The sequence below is a fragment of the Lissotriton vulgaris genome, chromosome 5 (genome assembly GCF_964263255.1).
Source record: "Lissotriton vulgaris chromosome 5, aLisVul1.2, whole genome shotgun sequence".
Lineage (NCBI taxonomy): Eukaryota > Metazoa > Chordata > Amphibia > Caudata > Salamandridae > Lissotriton > Lissotriton vulgaris.
Window position 1 is genome coordinate 983,533,532 of NC_141693.1, and position 19,332 is coordinate 983,552,863.

The 19,332-nt window shown below is 42.5% G+C and overlaps 1 protein-coding gene across 2 annotated transcripts in view; it reads right to left on the reverse strand.

Moving 5' to 3' along the window:
- Nucleotides 1-951: 951 nt before the first annotated feature.
- Nucleotides 952-19,332, reverse strand: part of ALDH18A1 (aldehyde dehydrogenase 18 family member A1) — a 508,980-nt gene continuing 490,599 nt past the window's right edge. For both annotated transcript variants that reach the window (XM_086922580.1, XM_086922579.1), the window contains exons 17-18: nt 2,631-2,726; nt 952-2,062 (exon numbers count right to left, since the gene is read on the reverse strand). In XM_086922580.1, coding sequence (XP_086778706.1) covers nt 1,881-2,062; nt 2,631-2,726 — 278 coding nt within the window. In that variant the 3' untranslated portion in view covers nt 952-1,880. The remainder of the gene's footprint in view (nt 2,063-2,630; nt 2,727-19,332) is intronic.

Sequence of the window (19,332 nt, forward strand, 5' to 3'; positions counted from 1 at the left end):
TTGGTTAACAATGTCACTTGTTTTCTGTATGTCTTTAACTGTACTCAAATGGTACTGCTTGTTTCAAATACAGTGGTGCTCCCACCATGACAAGGAAGATTCAAACATGTGAATCTATGAAAGATGCAATAGAGGAGAATTATAATTGCTTTTTTACATTCATTTATTTATTTTACAAAAAATACAAAGTACTTTTTCTTTACATCGGGAATTTGGTCATTAGAAGAGGTGTACAGTGTTAATAAAATTTGTGAAGATATATATGAGGGATACCCCAATCTACAGGTAAGTAACTTTTCTATATGTGCATTTGGATTTTTGAAGGAGGGAAGGGAAACAAAACTTGTGATTCACTATATTTCTTTAAGCAGCACATGGACATCCATTCATCAATGTGATAGGCAGCCACTAAGAAAATAGATCAGGCCTTGTAGACCCGTTTTAGAAACCGCTCCAAACAATCTTAAGTCCTGAGTAACTAGACTGAACACTGTGGCATGAAGAAAATATGGCAGATTGTGTGGCAGCCACCATCACGAATTGAGTTTTTGCAGAAAAAAAATCAAAACCACTCCATAACCTTACTGCCCTTTTCATGAAGAAATGCCTGATGTACTTATTGTTTTTTATACCTTTACATATATAATATCTAGTGCATCATCAAGATTTACAAGCGGTTGTCTTGGTATTGCAGAGAGCTGAACGTAGACTGGAATGGTCTAGCAAAAATGTGGGGTTGTTAACGCTCCCAAAAGTAATTAAGCACAGTCCACTAAGTATGATTCTTAAAAAGGTGATTTGTTGGATGGAAAATCAGGACTGGAATTTATCTGAATGGAAAGAGGAGAAGATGAAGGGTTTCAACATAAGGACTGAGAGGAAGAAAAGACTGGAGTAGTAAACCCAAAGTTAGCAACCTACCCAAAAAATATTGACAAAGAAAACATAAAAAACATTTTTGCAAGATTTTTATTTTGAAAAATTTCAGCAAAATATGGCCTCTTGTCAGGGGCAGTTCGGAGAACAAATTGTCATATAAAAAGAAATCAGCAAAATATTTTTAGCCAATCTAGGCACATACAGGTAATGTACATTTCACTTTGAAAGTGGAATATCTACAATAGTCTTAAAAACAAAATTGTTCCTTACTGGATCGGTTTTGGTCAATAAATACAGTGTGCTGAACATTTCTTATAAGGATTGAAGGGAAAGGCTTATTGTATACAAATAGAAATCATACAGTTTCATACATATTATGTACGAATCGTATATTTTATGGAGGCGCATTCACAGACCAACAGAAAATATGCTTCTAATCTGCACAATATTGCATCAGATGATATTTGAAGATGCTTGAAATAGGGACAGACCGGAATAAGTTCAGTTCTGGAAGATGCGAATATATTGGTATTCTGCTACCATTACAGAAAGTGCATTTTTAATTTTTAACACCCACATTAAAAAATATCACTGGCACCAGATGGACTGGAAGATGTGCTTCAAACATTTCCTAGTTCCACTATGAACCAAACAAATTATAATGGTTTAAAAGGCAGATACAACTAACTTCATGGTCTCAGAATTCAATAACTTTAGAAGTATGGGTTTAGTTTAAGAGTAACTGCTGGGCAATGATCAAACTGTCCGAGGCACTCTTCGAATTGATACAAGTACACGCCTTAGTGCTGATACGACTACCTAAAGAGCATACAAGGTGGAAATTGGAAGGGGTTCTTTGAGCCAAACACAAGGTTCATTTAAGCAATAACCTCTTTTTCCATTAAAGTATCAATGGATTGAAGGAGTCTGCCTCTCCAGGTTTAAGATTATTTTACAGTACTAAATTTACTGAAATATAGTCTTTCCCTATAAGAATTTCCTTAGCTTGTGTTTCTTTGAGGAACAGGCAAGCTTTCATGGAGATACTTCATGTTTCCTTGTTCTGCAAAGTCAGAAACCACATGATTGTTTCCCCTTAGCAGCCACTTTGTGGTCAGAAGTCCCTCGATTCCGACAGGTCCTCGAGCATGAATACGAGAAGTACTTATTCCAACCTCAGCTCCTACAAGTGAAAATAAATATGCAGTTACTTTATAGTTGTCATACAAAATATGAATAGAACAAGAAGACTGTAAGAATTACAGATTAAAGTAACATGTTGAACCCATCAGATGTTTCAGTTTATTTGAGGCACTCAATAAAACAAAACCAGCTAATTATAAGAAATTGCTAATAATAGTCTGATTGTATAACAACTTTTAACAAGTGTTGGCAAAGCCATTATAAGGCGTAAGGCAACTTTTTGGATCAATTATTATTATTGTTATCATAATAATTACTAATATTATAATCATTATCAGCAATATTACTATTATTTTACAAATTACCCCTATAGCCTTTGATGAGTCTTAGCAAGTTTTTAGGTATGGGCTTGAGTTTGGACACTCATTGAAAAGGAACCATCCATCTATCATGTGTTAAACATGAAATCATAAGTTAATAGTTTGGTGAGACAAATTAAAAGTAAAACATTAAAAAAGGGCTGTCTGCAAAAAGAAGTAAACTACAAATACATTTTCTTTTAATATTCATCTAATGCCACCAAGGAATATTGCCATTGGATCACTTACCAAGACCAAACCGGTATCCATCAGAAAATCGCGTGCTAGCATTCCAAAACACACAAGCACTATCAACATGTTGAAGGAAGTATTCTGCTGTTTTCTCTAAGGAGGCAAAAATGAAAAAAAGTTGTAGCAGTGATAAAACACACATTTAAGTTGTAAACGAATCTACCAAATTTTATAAAAGAGAATGTTATTAGGCCAAGTCCTCATATTATGGGAACTATATATTTGGAATGATGTTTCAAGGTTGACTCAGTGACGTAAAGGCGCTAGCTAGTATTCAGATACTGCAAGTGCCTATTAAAGTATATATATATAAAACAAATATACATTGGCAAAGACAATAGGGCTGTTACCCTTCAGTCTTTTAGCTTTGCTTGTGCTGTTTTGTCATGGTTTTTGCAAAAAGCTATTTTGGAAGCTGTTGACCTCATCAGAATAATATAAGAAAAAAAAACATTGGCTAAAAGCAAAAAGATTAATTGATCCCAAGAAGCAAACATTGCCATAATAGTTCCTAGCACTTAAGGGAACTTCTTTGTGCGTGGATCTGCTCCTTGTTTTAGGGAAAAATACAGTCACTCAGAGGAAGTTAGCCGTGGGCTGAAAAGGGCTGACCCACAGCACCATGCTGTGTGCTGTAGAAGATGAAGAAAATGTAAATAACAGAACAATAGATGAAGACATCTGTCTGAAAGCTCCTATAAGTTTATTGTACATATCATTTGAGTAAAATCAAAAGATCTTCGCTAATGCAAGTCCTAACAAAAAAAACAATGCTGAGTGGGCTAAAACAATGGCACCCACTCAGCAAACATCTGAGTCTCTAGTGCATTCACCTCAACGGTCAGTCCACTAAAGGCATTGAGGTTCATGCCAGACAGACAGGTGCTTCTCTGCAAGACTGGGGAATCAGCTGACCTAGCCATGCACTGACTATTACGGGATTCCCTCAGTCTAATACAGTAATTCCGGTCACCTTATACGCAGGATGGTAGGGTAAACTATTATTAAGTAGATTGTATTTAGTTCTGTGTCAAACTCTCACAGTTTTTCACATTTATTTTGACTTTTTTGTGATCCAACCTATTTTCAGTGCATCAATGATTCTCTCCTTATTGAGGATCAATATTCCAATCAGCAATTAGCCTTAATGCCTACATGTATTAATAAGATTGGATAGCCCCAGGCATTTATGTCTATTTACGCCTGCCACTGCCCCAATGCTACGTTTACAATTGTGTGCATAGCATTGGCACAGCTGTCAGATGTTCTAGTCCTTCCAGACACTTGCAATGCTGCAGGCCACAACACTCCTCTATCACCCTCATTGTTTGGAGGGTGAAGAAGATCCTGAATAACAGAGCTACCTTGGTGACAAACATGAATAAGACACTGGTCCCCTTTTAGGTTAATGGGCACAAAATGCACCCCCATGAGCAGGGCAGAAGGCAGAGGATCGCACATAGAATCTGCTTGACTCTTGGGAACTTAAAAGAATACAAATCGAGTTAGGGGTCTAAAAAGTGGTGAATTGCCACGACCACTGCTAGGCAAGGCAGGTGCAGGAGATTGGTAAAAGGTAAAAAAAAAAAATGTGTTGGCAAAATTAAGCGAGATGTTGGGGAGAAGGGGGGGGGGGGGTTGCAATGACTCCCACCACACCACTGAGTAGGATAAATAGTAAAACTCTTCAAAAAGACTGTAAAGTTATATACAAATAAAAAGTAGTAAGGGGAAATCCCTTCACCCTGGGCAAGGATTAACTGCATTTAAATCTGCTCATCTTTAGATAATGCAATGAATGGGAGAGGATGGAACCTCCTGAACCCCCGTCCCCATTTGGTAAGGCAAGGTTTAATGGAAGAGCAGTACGGCCAGCACAATCCTTTCTGGCATTCGGCATAGTGTGTTCCCTGTGTAAAAGCTAGATGCATTAGTATACCCTACTGCCCGTGTCACGGTCTTGACCATGCCAAAGACCGGGGGTAGGTGGGGATAAACGGCTAAACAGCCATGTCTTTTTTCATCTCTCTAGGCCATATGACGGGCTTAATCGTGATCTGCATATATGGTTGCTCTTTAGGCCACCTTTACAAAATTGACTGTCCCTCTGTGCCGGTCAGATGCTCATGAACATCAGTTTTTTCCTTCTTTTCAAAGAGATAATTTTCTCTCAAGAAACATTTTACATTGAAGGAACCTTTCTTTGTAAGTGGTGTACCAGGATATTTAATTTTATTTGAAAAAATGTAGTTGTTTCCCCTGCCTTAATTTTTTTAAATGTTGCTGTCCTTGTTGAAATGTGAGGGAAAGAAAATAACTGCACCCAGGGATACCAGACAATCACACTGTGTTGCTGATGAAAAATGCAGTCAATTTTTTTTGTTTTCAAAATGTTCCCAGGCTGCTAACAGAAATATACATTTAGGGGACACTTTTTCATTTGCTTAAAACAAACAAAAAAAAAAGCAAAAATACAACAAATCCAAAATAAGCACTAAATGAAGAAAAACATTACATGCCTTCGAGTTTCATTCATCTGTTTGTAATTATACATGACTAAAACTGTATGGTGATTACCATGTTACATGAGGGAACAAATAAACATGTTTTGGTACTCCCCTTATAACTTCTGCCCCATTCCCCATGACCAATCTGTAACAAATGAGAGAGGATGAAACTTCGAATTTTCATTAGTAACAACTCTGCCATCCCCCCCGATTCATTTGCATTCGGTTTTACCGAAGTTGATTGCAAATTGGTAGGGGCAAAGTTGTTAACAATGCAAAAGGAAAACATTACTTTCCTGTAAAAATTAGTATACAGCATGTAGAGCTTTATATCGACATGTATTGCACACTCTTGGCATCTAGTATTGGGAGGGCATGTTGCATGTTTTGTTTGCTCAAATTAAAAGGTACAGCTTTGAGGTAACTTGTGATCCCTCCCACAAAACCCACAATGCACCAGAATGTACTCTCCATCTTCGATTATGTTTTTCCCCACACGGGTGAGAGTGAGAAAGTGTAGCAGTGCAAAGCAGAGCAGTCTATGTGAACAGATGTAGCCAAAATATGTATTTGGGTGTTAAAAATATTGAAAACGTCATACCGCAAACTTTCATATAGGGTGGTGAAAGGGCACAGTTGAAACTATGAGCTACAAACGAACTGTAATAATCAAACAGCATTTGCAGCATATGCTTCTGCAAATCACATGCTCTGCACATATTGAATTCAAGTGCCATTTTTACATAACTGTGAACTGAAGTGGGAGACGATTGCAAAAGCGTTTTAGACCAGTTTGACAACTTCTCATCAGCAGTGAATGTCCACATAGTAATGCTTAGTAAAAGTATGGATTTCAAACCATGCTGCAACTTTACATAGGTCTGCAAGTGGGATGTTGGTTAGAAAAAGGATAGTGGCTTCCTTTTGCGAGAGGAATGTGCTCTATGCGTACAGTGCACTGTGCTGTAGGCAATGGGATGACAAACTTGAATGCAACTGACAATGCGTCTAGCAAAGTTCGGTTAGGAAATTGGATTTCTTAAGTGGGTCTGGGCAAAGACCACAAAGAGCTTCTTAGCCTTTCTAAGAGATTTGGTATGGTCAATGTAGTACATAATGGCTCTGAGATCAATTGAAGGGAAAAAACTGGCAAATCAACATGGTAGGGTAGACTACTGTAGAGAGAAAGCGAGTGTTTGTTTAAACTGGACACATCTTTGTGAACCTGAATAAATGGCTCTTTAACTGTTGCGGCTTGTAGTTTACTAACTCAAATTCGAAGAGAAAATTATTACAACAAGGAAGACCACAAACCATGAAGGGAACTGCGGAGGATAAGATTGTAATGGCCCAAACGACAGACTCATGAGCCAGATGAGAATGAAGGTGAGGTCCTATGAAGGAACTTGCGGTGTTCTTGGAGGTATTACTCTTACGGCTTTTCATAAAGGCTCTATTAAAAGTTATCTTAAACATTGGCTGATGTAGTTCATCTCGAACCATCAAAAGGCTTTTACTCTTATGGCTTTTCATAAAGGCTCTATTAAAAGGTATCTTAAAGATTGACTGATGTAGTTTATCTCAGCTAAGAGTGCTTTTATAGAAATTTGGGCTAAGCATGCCCTTTGCAGATCCGGCAGGTAAAAGCGGATGGATCACACCAACGCCTGTAAAGCCTTTCTGTTATAACCAATACAGTAACTGACATATTTTCCATTTGCTGGCTTAATAAGCCCTTGTAATTGGCTTGCAGGCCTCCATACGAATTTGCATGCACTCTTCCGGAAGTTTCAAATACCCAAACTCTAAAATTTCAGGTGGCAAATCATAAGATTCAATGCCGAGCCTGGCATGTTGCAGTTGACCCGGATGCTGTGTAGGGAGGTCTGGCCATAGGGGTAGTTCTCTGTGGGGATCGCTGGACATTTCTAGGAGTAGTAAGTGCTATGTCTGACTCCCCCAGGTCTGTGCAATCAGGATGAGCCCCATGGGTCTTAACTTGTTTTCCATAATACACACGGGTGCAGGGATCGTGAAGGAAAAACGTATGCAAATATCCCTGGCCTGCTTTGCATCCATAGAGCATAGCCCATGGATTGTGGATGTGGCTAACAGAAGCCAAAGCTTTGGAATCTTGTGAATGGTAAAAAATACAATCTGCATTGGACACCAGTGATGGACATATTGATGTAGCCCTTTCTTGGGTTGGCTGATGCGTTTTGCTAAGCAGTTTTACAAAGTTGTTGTCTACCCTGGGAGGTGTTATGCCAGGAGAAGGACTTAATGGTGACTGGCCCAATACTAGATTGTCTGAGGTAACCTGGACAACTGTTACGTGCGTGTCCCTTCTGTAGGCAATACAAGGTGATCATACTGTCTGTGCAAAAGAGCTGAGCACTGCTTTGATGCAAATCAGCTTGTAGAATTATCCGAACATTTCCTGTACTACCATTATTTCTACTACATTGATGTGCAGGCTATTGTTTAGGAGAGACCAGTAGCTCTGGATTGTCACATTACCCAAAGGTGCTCCCCACCCAGTGAGGGGAAGTCTGTGTTGATTGTCACTTCTGAGGCAGAACCTGCCCAGTAACAAGTTCTTGTTTCTCACTATAAAAGTTTGTGGTGAACACTGGGCACCACCAAGACTAGATTCTCTCAATGGCCAGTTGCTTGTGACCACCGACTGCCATGGCACTTCTACAGACTTGAGCATTTGGTACTAATGCAATACAGGCAGCATAATGCCCAAGGTCTTTATTATCATTCGCACTGTCGGAGGACAACGCGTGATAAAAAGGAAGCCGCCTTTGAAATGCCATTACTCTTCTGTTATTTGGATAGACTTTGCCATTTACTGTATTCAGCATAAGTCCCAAGAAGGGGTGAATTTGTTGAGGGCAGGGGTGAGTTTTTTTTGCAACAACTAATATCTGGGGGTCCCCCAGATATTAGTTGTTGTGATATATTGTGTTAGGGACGTATATCTGGTTGGTCGGTAAACTTGCCCTCAGACCCTCCTCACTTGTTGTTGTTGTGTGAGTTTTTTTGCCTCAGGGTGTGAACCCTATTGTCTTGGAGTGTTAGGAAGACATTTTCGTCAGCTGTTGCTCTTTACCAGCGAGTCGAGTTGTACTGGGACCACTACCATACATTTCTGGAAACACTTGAGGGATGGAGGGGAGGTTGTGGTCCAAAGGGGTACCACATTTAACTGATAATGCCTTGCACATAACACAAATCTGAGGTACTGATGAGGTTGCGGAAGCAAAGTGTTACTTACCCTGTAAGCATGTTTTGTAGCATGCCATGCCTCAGTTTCACACGCTCTATATACTACTGCCATTCAATGCTGGTCTCAGATGTTTGCACGCTGATTTTCTTCTAAGAAGTCTTTCGAGTCACACGATTCACTGTGACTGTTCCCTTTCAGGGTAACGCACATATGTTAAAAAAAAATCCGTAAAGAAGGTGAGCTTATATATGAAGTCAAAGTCAAGTCAAAGTTTTTTATTTTTGTTACGGTACTCTTACGAGGACCACAAATAAAATATACATTTATACATTCCATATTAATACATTTTCAATGAGATTTTCAAAAACTTAAAAATTCTGTAACAAACAAATTCATTAGGGGGGCTTTTACATAGTGATAAAAAGTCTTGTGAGCTAGTGATCCTGCAGGACCGGTAGATGGGCTTAAGACATGTTGACCTTGCATTTACAATTTCTGCATTAGGGCATATAAAAAATAAGTGTTCCAAATTTTGGTTGCCTCCTTGACAAAGGGTACAAAGGGCAGAGCTGTCGGGCCTCCAAGAGGAAGTAAAGGTTTGTACAGGAAGTGTTCCAAGGCGCAACATCATAATTGCACGCCTTGCGCCATGTTGAAGAGTATACTCTAGGTAAGGCTGACGTTGTTTGTATTCCTGCAAGGCTACATAAAATTTGTATGACGATAGTCTATTACAATGAGAGTGATCAATCTCGTAGCTCAATTTGGGAGTGAAGTTTTTTAGAAAAAGTTTGAGTTGAGCCGGTGACCACGTAGACAAAATTTCCACATTGACTTTTGCAAGCTGTAGAGCCTCTCGCATATTTTTAGTAAAGGTAGTATGAGTAGAGCTGCTCTCGAATGTCTCTACTTTTAACAATCTTCTTAAGGTACCTTCTTTTGAAAGAAGAAGATTATGGGCCCACCTTATGATGCTCGCTATAGCTGTAGCATATGCGCTCGTGATGGTACATTCCAGTCTCAATGCCTGTACTGGGGTAGATGTTGAAATCTTCAGTAGTTTTTTCAATATTCTTCCTTCTGTTAAATCCATATATGACCATTGATTTAGAGGAATATATTCCGATGCATAGGACAGGACTGTTGTGATTTTAGCTCGATAGACTTGAATCAGTGCAGAAAGATGTCTATGTCCAGTGGCCGAATATAAACGGGACAAGGCCCCAGCATGCAGATCACTTTTCCTTTTCAGGTGGTTGATTTGATTGATGTTGCTCATGTTTTGTGAGAAAATTCTACCCAGATATGTATACTCCTTTACTTGTTCTAGTTTCTCACCTCCCAGCTTCCATTCGTACCGTACCCTTTTCTTCTGATTTGAAAAGGCAACCACTTTTGTTTTGTTCGTATTTGGAATTAGGTAATTTTTCCTTGAGTACTTATATAAAATATCTAAAAGATTTTGTAGTCCGAAAGGTGTTAGGTCAAACATGACTATATCGTCTGCATACAGCAGGGAATGGATATATTCGGTGGCTATCTTAGGAGGAGTACATATCCCTTGCTGCAGTTGGGAAGGTAGGTCACTTAAATACAGTGAGAATAAAATTGGAGCCAAGAGGCACCCTTGTTTCAGGCCATTTGATGTTCGTATTACCTTCGATAGGCCCTTGTCACTTCCCATTTGGACGCGGCACCAGGTGTCACTGTGTAGATTCACTATCAGATGTAATAGCTGCTCCGGGATCCCCATTATTCTCAATTTTGACCACAGGGTCGGTCTATCCACTCGATCGAAGGCTGTCGAGTAATCAATGAACGCTGCGTAAATAGTTTGTTTTTTCCCTGTTGCGTACTTATCTAATATAGTTTGGAAGATTGCTACATTGTCAGTGACAGAGTGGTGTGGGCGAAATCCGGACTGAAATTTAGGAATTAGACCTAATGAGAAAGCCCAATTTTTCAGCCTATCCAGGATTTCTGCTGCAAAAATCTTCCCAGCAGCGTCCATGAGGGCAATTTGCCTATAATTTCCCGGTGTGTTTCTTTTTCCTTTTTTGAAAATCGGGATTATGATACTTCCTTTCCAGGAATTTGGCATTTGACCACTGTCGAATACATAGTTAAATAGCGGCGAGAGCACCGTTCCCCACTCTTTATGGTCTATTTGGTAGACCTTGACAGGTATCTGATCGGGGCCAGATGCACCTGTGCTCCTTGCCTTCCTGATATTCATAGAGACTGACACTGCCGACGTTTTGTTGATCTTAATATCTTTAGTTTCCACGTTTTCTCCTCCCACTTCTTCATTTTTAATATATTCATTCTGTTTGTATAGCTCACGTAGGTATATGTCCCAGTTTTCTTCTGATACAGGTGTAGCCTCCAGCTTTTTTTTGGATCCTGTCATTGTTGCGATCAGTGACCAATATTTACGTTGATTATTATGTTTAGCTGCTAGCTGGATTTCAGTCCAATTAAAGTCCTGCTTCAGTTTTTTCTGTCTAGTTTTTTCTCGTCGTATTTGATTCTTTAATCTATTGATTTCCTTTTTGTTTACTGACGAGAATTCCAGATACTGGGCACGTATCAGTCTATTGATTTGTTTTACGACTGGTTGATTCCAGTTTTTATTCTTGTTTTTCCATTTTCTTTTTGCTGGTCTGTGGTATTCTAGCTTACTTTGCAGAGCTTGTTTGAGATTATTCGTTAGATGTTCAAAGTTCTTTACAGGATCATCTGAATATATGTTGGTCAAAATATTGGTTTCAGTAATTAGTTGCCGCAGATATTCCAGATTTTCTGTCCCCCAGTAAATGCGACGCCTAGTTGTGTTTACTTCCGTTTTTTCTGTAAGAAATAGTGGATGGTTATAAAAAGAGGACGGTGCAATCCAGTGGGTTGAAAGGTTTAAAAGAGCGTGATCACTTTCTGCAGTGAATATTATCGAAAGTTGACTCATTTGTTCTTTTCCTTCGATCCCGCATATAAAGTAATCAATAGTTGAAGGAGTTCCATTTCCTTGCCGTGTGTATGTTGCTGGTATATCACCATTGATGTTACCATTTAATATTATCCCATTAATGCCAGAGAGAAAAGCTAGTAGTGCGCGTCCCCTCTTATCCGATTTAGTTCCTTTTGGGAATTCAGGGAGTGATGATTCCAGAGATTCCTCTTTGAGGAGACGAGCCCATTTCTTTATCTCGCAGTTAGAAATTTTAGCATTCAAGTCCCCCATTATGAGGTATGGCAAGTGAGATTGATCATCAATTATATGAGTGATAATTTCCATTAGGCGGTCAAACAGCAAATCGTTATTATTACTGCTTGGAGGTGCATAGATATTGAAAAGTAATATTTTTTCTAGTTTGGCTGAGGCATGGGTTCTAAGGGATACTTTTAAACATTGTAGATTGTCTGTGTTTGTGTTAATTATTTCCTGTGACCAAGAGTGATCTTCTTTTAATAATATTGCCAGACCACCCTTGGCGTGTCCCCTTCTTGATCTTTTTGCCAATGTTTCGTATACATAGTATCCTCTTTGAGTAAAGGTATTGATTAACCATGTTTCCTGGAGGGCGATGATATCAGGGGAGTTTTTTATTGCATGTTTCATTTTTATATCAGTTTTCCCTGCCAGGTTCCAGGACAATAACGTCAGACCTTTGCTAAACTTCGCATTGTTGTGAATTTACCATTTTTTTGCTGTTTAAGGTTTCTGATAACCATGCCCATGATTTTATTGAGTTCTCAGTGTTGTTAAAGGTGGGATTCCGAGACCAGACTGACCTCTCTCCTTGAATTACTTGTATTTTAAGTAGATCTTTCCTCATAGTACTTGATGCTAGGTCTCCCCAATTAGAACTGTTGTTTTCTTTTCTTCTGTGAGTTTGTCCAAATATACCATTATTTGAGTTGTTGGTTTTAAAATCTTCCACCGAGATTACATCATAGCCATTTTTGTGAAGAATTTCCTTCTCTCCGATTATTATTCCAGGCAAGACCGGTGAATAAAAGGATACCTGTACTAGTTTGTTATTTTCTTTTATTGGAAACAGAACTAAGTCAATTTCTTTGCTGGTCAGAGAATTCAAGGATGGAATTTCTTGTAATAGATTGATGATTTTACCGCGATTAAACGGCTCCTTATCTGAAGGAAATAGCTCTTCAATAGTTATGTGTTTGGATGGATTTATTTCCCATGATTGGAAATTATTGTCATATGGTTCTTTTATGTCCATGTTATTTTGCGATGTAGATCTATTTTCTATCGGAGGACAAAATTCATCTGCTTCAGGATTTAAGGGTTTTTCTGATGATGTTTTTTGAATTACTGGAGTGTTCACCAGGTTTACAGGAGTAAATTTTTGGAATTTGAGCCTATTCCCTTTTTTCCTCTGTATTCTCCTCATAGGTTTTCTCTTCTTCTTCCCCTTTACTTTTTCCCTAGTATTACTTTTTTCAGACTGTTCTCTTTGGTTGAAATCCTGTTCAGCCGTAACTCCCGATAGTTCAGTTTTATTTTTTCCGATAATCTGATCGAGATTGTTGTCGGATACTTTATTCGAAAAAAATCGGATAGTGTTTGGTATTGTTCTCAGCTTTGATTTCCAGTTCTTCTTTGAACAGTTTTTTAAGTGAATATGTGATAGGAGGTTTTTCTTTGTTTTTTGATCCATTAGTTTTATTGTTGATTATTAGTACGTCGTTCGTTTGTGTGCTTGCTTCCTGTTGTTTTGGGGTGGCACTTCCATTTTTATGAGATTCATCTGTTTGTTGTGATTCGACTTCTCCGGTTTGTTTTGATGAGACTTTAGTTAGATCTTTTTTCTTTTTTTCTTCAACCAGGAATTTAAGTATTCCTATTTGTACGTCTAAAGTATCGTCTGAGTTAGCTAAAATGTGTCCAAGATGTGTTAGTACTGAATCCAGAATTTCTTGCAGTGAGAAGAGTGCTTTTGATATGGGAGAGGCAGTATTTCCAGAGTTTTGGTTTATAAAATTTGGGTCTGATAGATTGGTCAGATTAGAAAAAAGGTTAGGTGATTTTTCTGGCGAACTGGTTTGGGGATGTCTTTGACTTAGCAATATTTCTTTATTTTCTTCTTCGGTCTTTGAATTATGATTTGCGGATACGTCGAAAAATAAGTCGTTGTCCTGATTTTTTATAGGTGTTATAGTTGTTATTTGAGACACAACTAGACGAGATTTTTGACATTCTTCCGAAGGAGAGTAATTTGCCAAATTACTCTCTATTGTTATTTGACCTTGTTTGTTGGATTTCTGGTCAGAAAAATGTAACGGATCAAGTTCAACCAACTTATTTTGATCATCATTAGAGTTTGGGGAAAGAAACTTTTTCTTGGAGAGGGTAGAGAAGTATTCACTTATAGCAGGAGTGCTTGATATTTGTCCTGGTTTTAGTGACTTGTCTACAGATTTTCTTACAGCTGCGTCCGTCCCCATTCGCCTCATGTAGATTGTCCGTGAGCGTAGTTTTTTTAGCGCCCTCATACTTGGGGACAGAAATCTGTTTTATAGATGTAATGTATAGTATTATTAATATGCTGTGGCTTGTCTTAATCACACTATCTCAGTTGATCAGTAAAGGAATGAGGGTTTTTTACACGTATGAATCAAAAGTTTAGTTGAATAGTTTCCTCTTGTAGTGAGCGTTAGTGGGGTGGCCCGTCCCGTCCTCGGTCGTCCCCGGACGGCCACAGACGGCCCGCCCTTTTGCCCGGGCTTATCCCCGCGCTTGGTCCCGCGCGCGTCCCGCGTCGCGGGATGCGAGATGTTATCTATATACGTTTCGTTGGGGGCGTGTCCGTGGGCGGTTCGCCTGGGGGAAGAGGAACCAGGTGATCTCCGCTAAGGATTCTGGTCCTCGCAGTCCCCCAGGCTAGGTGCTCTCGCTGTTTGCACCCTGGCCTCAACCCCTCTGACTCCAGCTGGGAGCGACAGGCAGAGCGTGCCGAGTGCAGCTCACGCTCACACCAGCGAGTCAGGGGGAGGCAGCACCACGACACAGTGAGGAATCAGCGTCAGCTTCAGACAGCCAGCACAGGCTGCAGACGGTAAAACAAGTTCTCTTGCTCAGCAGAAGTAGAAACAGTAGATCAGCAGCAGTTTTGAGCTCCTGTGAGTGGCGCCCGCGAAGCGGGTGTCACGAATCTTTAACCAGGTCGTTGGGGGCGTGTCCGTGGGCGGTTCGCCTGGGGGAAGAGGAACCAGGTGATCTCCGCTAAGGATTCTGGTCCTCGCAGTCCCCCAGGCTAGGTGCTCTCGCTGTTTGCACCCTGGCCTCAACCCCTCTGACTCCAGCTGGGAGCGACAGGCAGAGCGTGCCGAGTGCAGCTCACGCTCACACCAGCGAGTCAGGGGGAGGCAGCACCACGACACAGTGAGGAATCAGCGTCAGCTTCAGACAGCCAGCACAGGCTGCAGACGGTAAAACAAGTTCTCTTGCTCAGCAGAAGTAGAAACAGTAGATCAGCAGCAGTTTTGAGCTCCTGTGAGTGGCGCCCGCGAAGCGGGTGTCACGAATCTTTAACCAGGTCGTTGGGGGCGTGTCATTGGGCGGTTCGCCTGGGGGAAGAGGAACCAGGTGATCTCCGCTAAGGATTCTGGTCCTCGCAGTCCCCCTGGCTAGGTGCTCTCGCTGTTTGCACCCTGGCCTCAACCCCTCTGACTCCAGCTGGGAGCGACAGGCAGAGCGTGCCGAGTGCAGCTCACGCTCACACCAGCGAGTCAGGGGGAGGCAGCACCACGACACAGTGAGGAATCAGCGTCAGCTTCAGACAGCCAGCACAGGCTGCAGACGGTAAAACAAGTTCTCTTGCTCAGCAGAAGTAGAAACAGTAGATCAGCAGCAGTTTTGAGCTCCTGTGAGTGGCGCCCGCGAAGCGGGTGTCACGAATCTTTAACCAGGTCGTTGGGGGCGTGTCCGTGGGCGGTTCGCCTGGGGGAAGAGGAACCAGGTGATCTCCGCTAAGGATTCTGGTCCTCGCAGTCCCCCAGGCTAGGTGCTCTCGCTGTTTGCACCCTGGCCTCAACCCCTCTGACTCCAGCTGGGAGCGACAGGCAGAGCGTGCCGAGTGCAGCTCACGCTCACACCAGCGAGTCAGGGGGAGGCAGCACCACGACACAGTGAGGAATCAGCGTCAGCTTCAGACAGCCAGCACAGGCTGCAGACGGTAAAACAAGTTCTCTTGCTCAGCAGAAGTAGAAACAGTAGATCAGCAGCAGTTTTGAGCTCCTGTGAGTGGCGCCCGCGAAGCGGGTGTCACGAATCTTTAACCAGGTCGTTGGGGGCGTGTCCGTGGGCGGTTCGCCTGGGGGAAGAGGAACCAGGTGATCTCCGCTAAGGATTCTGGTCCTCGCAGTCCCCCAGGCTAGGTGCTCTCGCTGTTTGCACCCTGGCCTCAACCCCTCTGACTCCAGCTGGGAGCGACAGGCAGAGCGTGCCGAGTGCAGCTCACGCTCACACCAGCGAGTCAGGGGGAGGCAGCACCACGACACAGTGAGGAATCAGCGTCAGCTTCAGACAGCCAGCACAGGCTGCAGACGGTAAAACAAGTTCTCTTGCTCAGCAGAAGTAGAAACAGATCAGCAGCAGTTTTGAGCTCCTGTGAGTGCTTATATATGAAGTGGCAAGTGAAGATAGCATAGCAACCATGTGTATTGTGAGTATAAGAAAGTACATGGTAAGAGGAGAGATCTACAGAAGAGACAGACTTAAGGAAGGAGAGTGGGCGAATGTTTATCTACAGCACTACACGCTACAAACCTATGCTTACTGGGGAATATGTTCATTTTGGAGCATGTTGAGAACATGTTTTGTATAAACTGTAAAGCAATACCCTCTATAAACAGGGGCTAGTCCGTGGATGGTACAGATGTCTGGAACATAGTTCTTAGCCCTGTCTGCCCAATAATACCCTTTTGATGGGCTAGGATATTCATCCAATAGTGTTTGGTAAATGTGTGTGGGTTTGATCACAAGGCTTCACTTATATCCGCGAGTGGGATAGTGACCAAAAATGCCATGGTTGGACCATTTCTTCAGGTAGAGTGTGCCCGAAGGTGGGTGGGGGAGGTAGGGCTCTTTTCACTTTGTGGAAGCTGGTATAGATGCACTGTACTATCCACCTAGCTATGCCCACCATCGAGATATGATGTCAGCACGCATCATCACCTTTTGAATATTTCCCTGGCATCAGACTGGATCTGGAAGATTTTCAGCAGTATCCCCGAGTGCTAACAGTTGGTGCAATGGGTCTGCATGGATGACATTTCACGCCAGACATGACTGGCACAAGCCTATATAGGTACCAACTGTGGCACTGACATCAGTTGCTTTCAGACTAGTCCGTGCCCGCAGATGAAGAGACAAAATATAATAAACTGTGACCAGTTTGCAAGTCACTAAGTTGGAATCTTACTAAATGAGAGTCTAGTTCACAAAATGGGGAGGTGGTAGGCTCAGTGAGGAATTTCCCTACCAGAAAGAGCATTACAGAAGGTAAATCAGTTTCTTTCTTATAGAGACTTTGACCTGCATCATCATCACCTTTCGAATACGTAACAGAGCAGTACCTTCTAGGAGGTGGGTCTCTGAACTGGCTCAAACCAAAAAGTCTTGAAGGACAAAGTGAACTAAGTGTCTGCTCGGTCGACCTGGTTGTCTGGACAATAGTGCCTCATTGACATTTAAAGTGACATCCATGTAGCAGCCTGACAAATTTCCAGAACAGGCAATCCATGCGCTAACATATTGGTAGCAGCCTTGGCTCTCGCAGAATGAGCCAGCAAAACATCAGAGGGGTACTTCTGGGTGAGTACACAGCAGATCGTAATGTAGAGTATGATCCAGCATGAGATCCTACTTTTCTGCAGTCTTGCTTTCCTTTCAATCAATTAATCAATCAGTCAGTAGATATGTAGAGTGCTTCTCGTCACCTGTGATGGTATCTCAGTGTTGGCAGTGCCCAGTTGATTAGCTGAGTACTCAGGTCTTTAGGGACTTTCAGTACCCTGGAAGAAATGGGGGGGGGGGGGTCCAGAGATAAAGTAGCTCATTCCAGGTCTTCACTGTGGGTAGGAGAAGTAGCGAACTCAGCATCTGCTACGTCGGAAGCAGGGGTTGAGGGTTAGAGAAAAGGGAGTGGAGTTGTCTGGTGGGCCCATGGAAGTTCAGACGGTGGTTCAAGTAGGTGGGTACTGTAGGAAGCTGGCTCTGTATATACTATACCAAAGTAAGGTATAGTGTGCCGAGTCCAGGGGATCACCGGCGGTATAGCAGAGGCTAAATTAGACAATCACTAATTGCTCTCTTTGTCGTAGTGTGGTCGAGCAGTTACGCTTACCAGGAGGATGTGTTAAGCATTTATTGTATGCACTCAATCAAGACTGAAGGCACACACTTCATAGATTACATCAACTACTCAGTGTAATATACCTAGATATCACACTGTGGATCCCACAATACAAAGATAAAACAGACTTTTTCATGTTTAAAATGCAGTTACTTTTCTTTCATACAAACGTTCAGCTTGATTGAGAACATTTTAAGAAACAAATATCATAACATTGGTCCCTATGGGAAAAAGAGTGTTAACGGTTTACAGGTAAGTACTCTACCTATAAGTATCGCTTTTGGGGGTTAGGACCAGGGTTCCTCAAGGTCCAGTTAGGTACTCAAATTGCATGACTAGTGGCACTGGGGTGGCCAGGTGCAGAGCCCAATTTTAGCCAATGGGGCTAAGGCAGCCTTAGGTCAGGGGCTACTTATGAGCAGGCCACTCAGATGTGGGTGCAAAGCTCCTAGGGATAGGATCAGCACTGCGGGGGCCAGCAATCAGCACAGGAGCTGCACCACCAGCGGCACGGAGGCGGCCGGATGCAGAGTGCCAAGAAATGGCCCTGTGTTGCGCAATGAAGATCGCAGTTTTGGAAAAGATACTGCAGACTCGGTCAGGAAGGCTTTCTGGAGGCAACCACCGGCTGGAAAGGTAAGTTGGGTTCCAGAGATACCTGGACACATTTGGTTGGGTCACCCAAGGCCGTGGGGCATCGGGTACAGGGGTGTCTTTTGGCATTGGGTACAGGGGTGTCTTTTGGCATTGGGTCTTCTTACCAGCTGCAGTCGGGGGGGACTCTGCTGGTTGAGGCTGCAGGTGTCGGGTTGAAGCTAGAGGTAAGTCTGGGATCACAAGATCACAGGTCAGGATTACTGGGGAGACCTCCTTGTGGTGTTGGCCCACTTGAACTCGGGCCTTGGGCGTAGGGTGCTGAGTGGAGCAGGATCATAGAGCTGCCTGGATCCGGATTCTGTGGTTGAAGTTTTTGTTCAGCAAATTCGCTATTCACGGGAGACAGAGTCTCTAAGGTGAGTGCAGGGCAGGTACCTCAGGTTCTGGAGCCTGCTGGCCGCACTGGGGTTTCCGCTAAAGACAGGTCGGAGTGGGGACAGGCCGGTAGGGCTGGGGCCAAAGTAGCTGGTGTCCTCTTCTCCCTGGATCAGCACAGCTCTTCTGTTCTTCTTTCTTCTAATCTGAGGAGGCATGGTTCAGGGTAGCCCCTAAAAGCTAAATTTAGCATCATTAAAGGGGTGTGTAGGTCGACACCAATAGATCCCTTCTTTGGGGTGGGTACACCCCCGATTATGTCACCCTCCAGTGAAGGAGGGCATGAGCCTCTCTCAAACTGGCTGGGTCCCCTCATCATCAAGATGGAGGGGACTGAGATGTGTGCTTCACCTCACCTCCCCCACCTGAGGGGTCGTGTTGGCAAAGGTGGGTATACCTCTCCTCCTAGCTTGGTTTTCCCGCTGATTCTTCTGCCCAAAGTGGGGGTCTGAATTGGTGGGAGCCAGTTGCTGAGGGAAGCAAAAGGCAGGGAGAGCTTACAAAGGCAGCACGCATTTGAAGCTTCCCCTTCGTGGACCCAGTCCTTT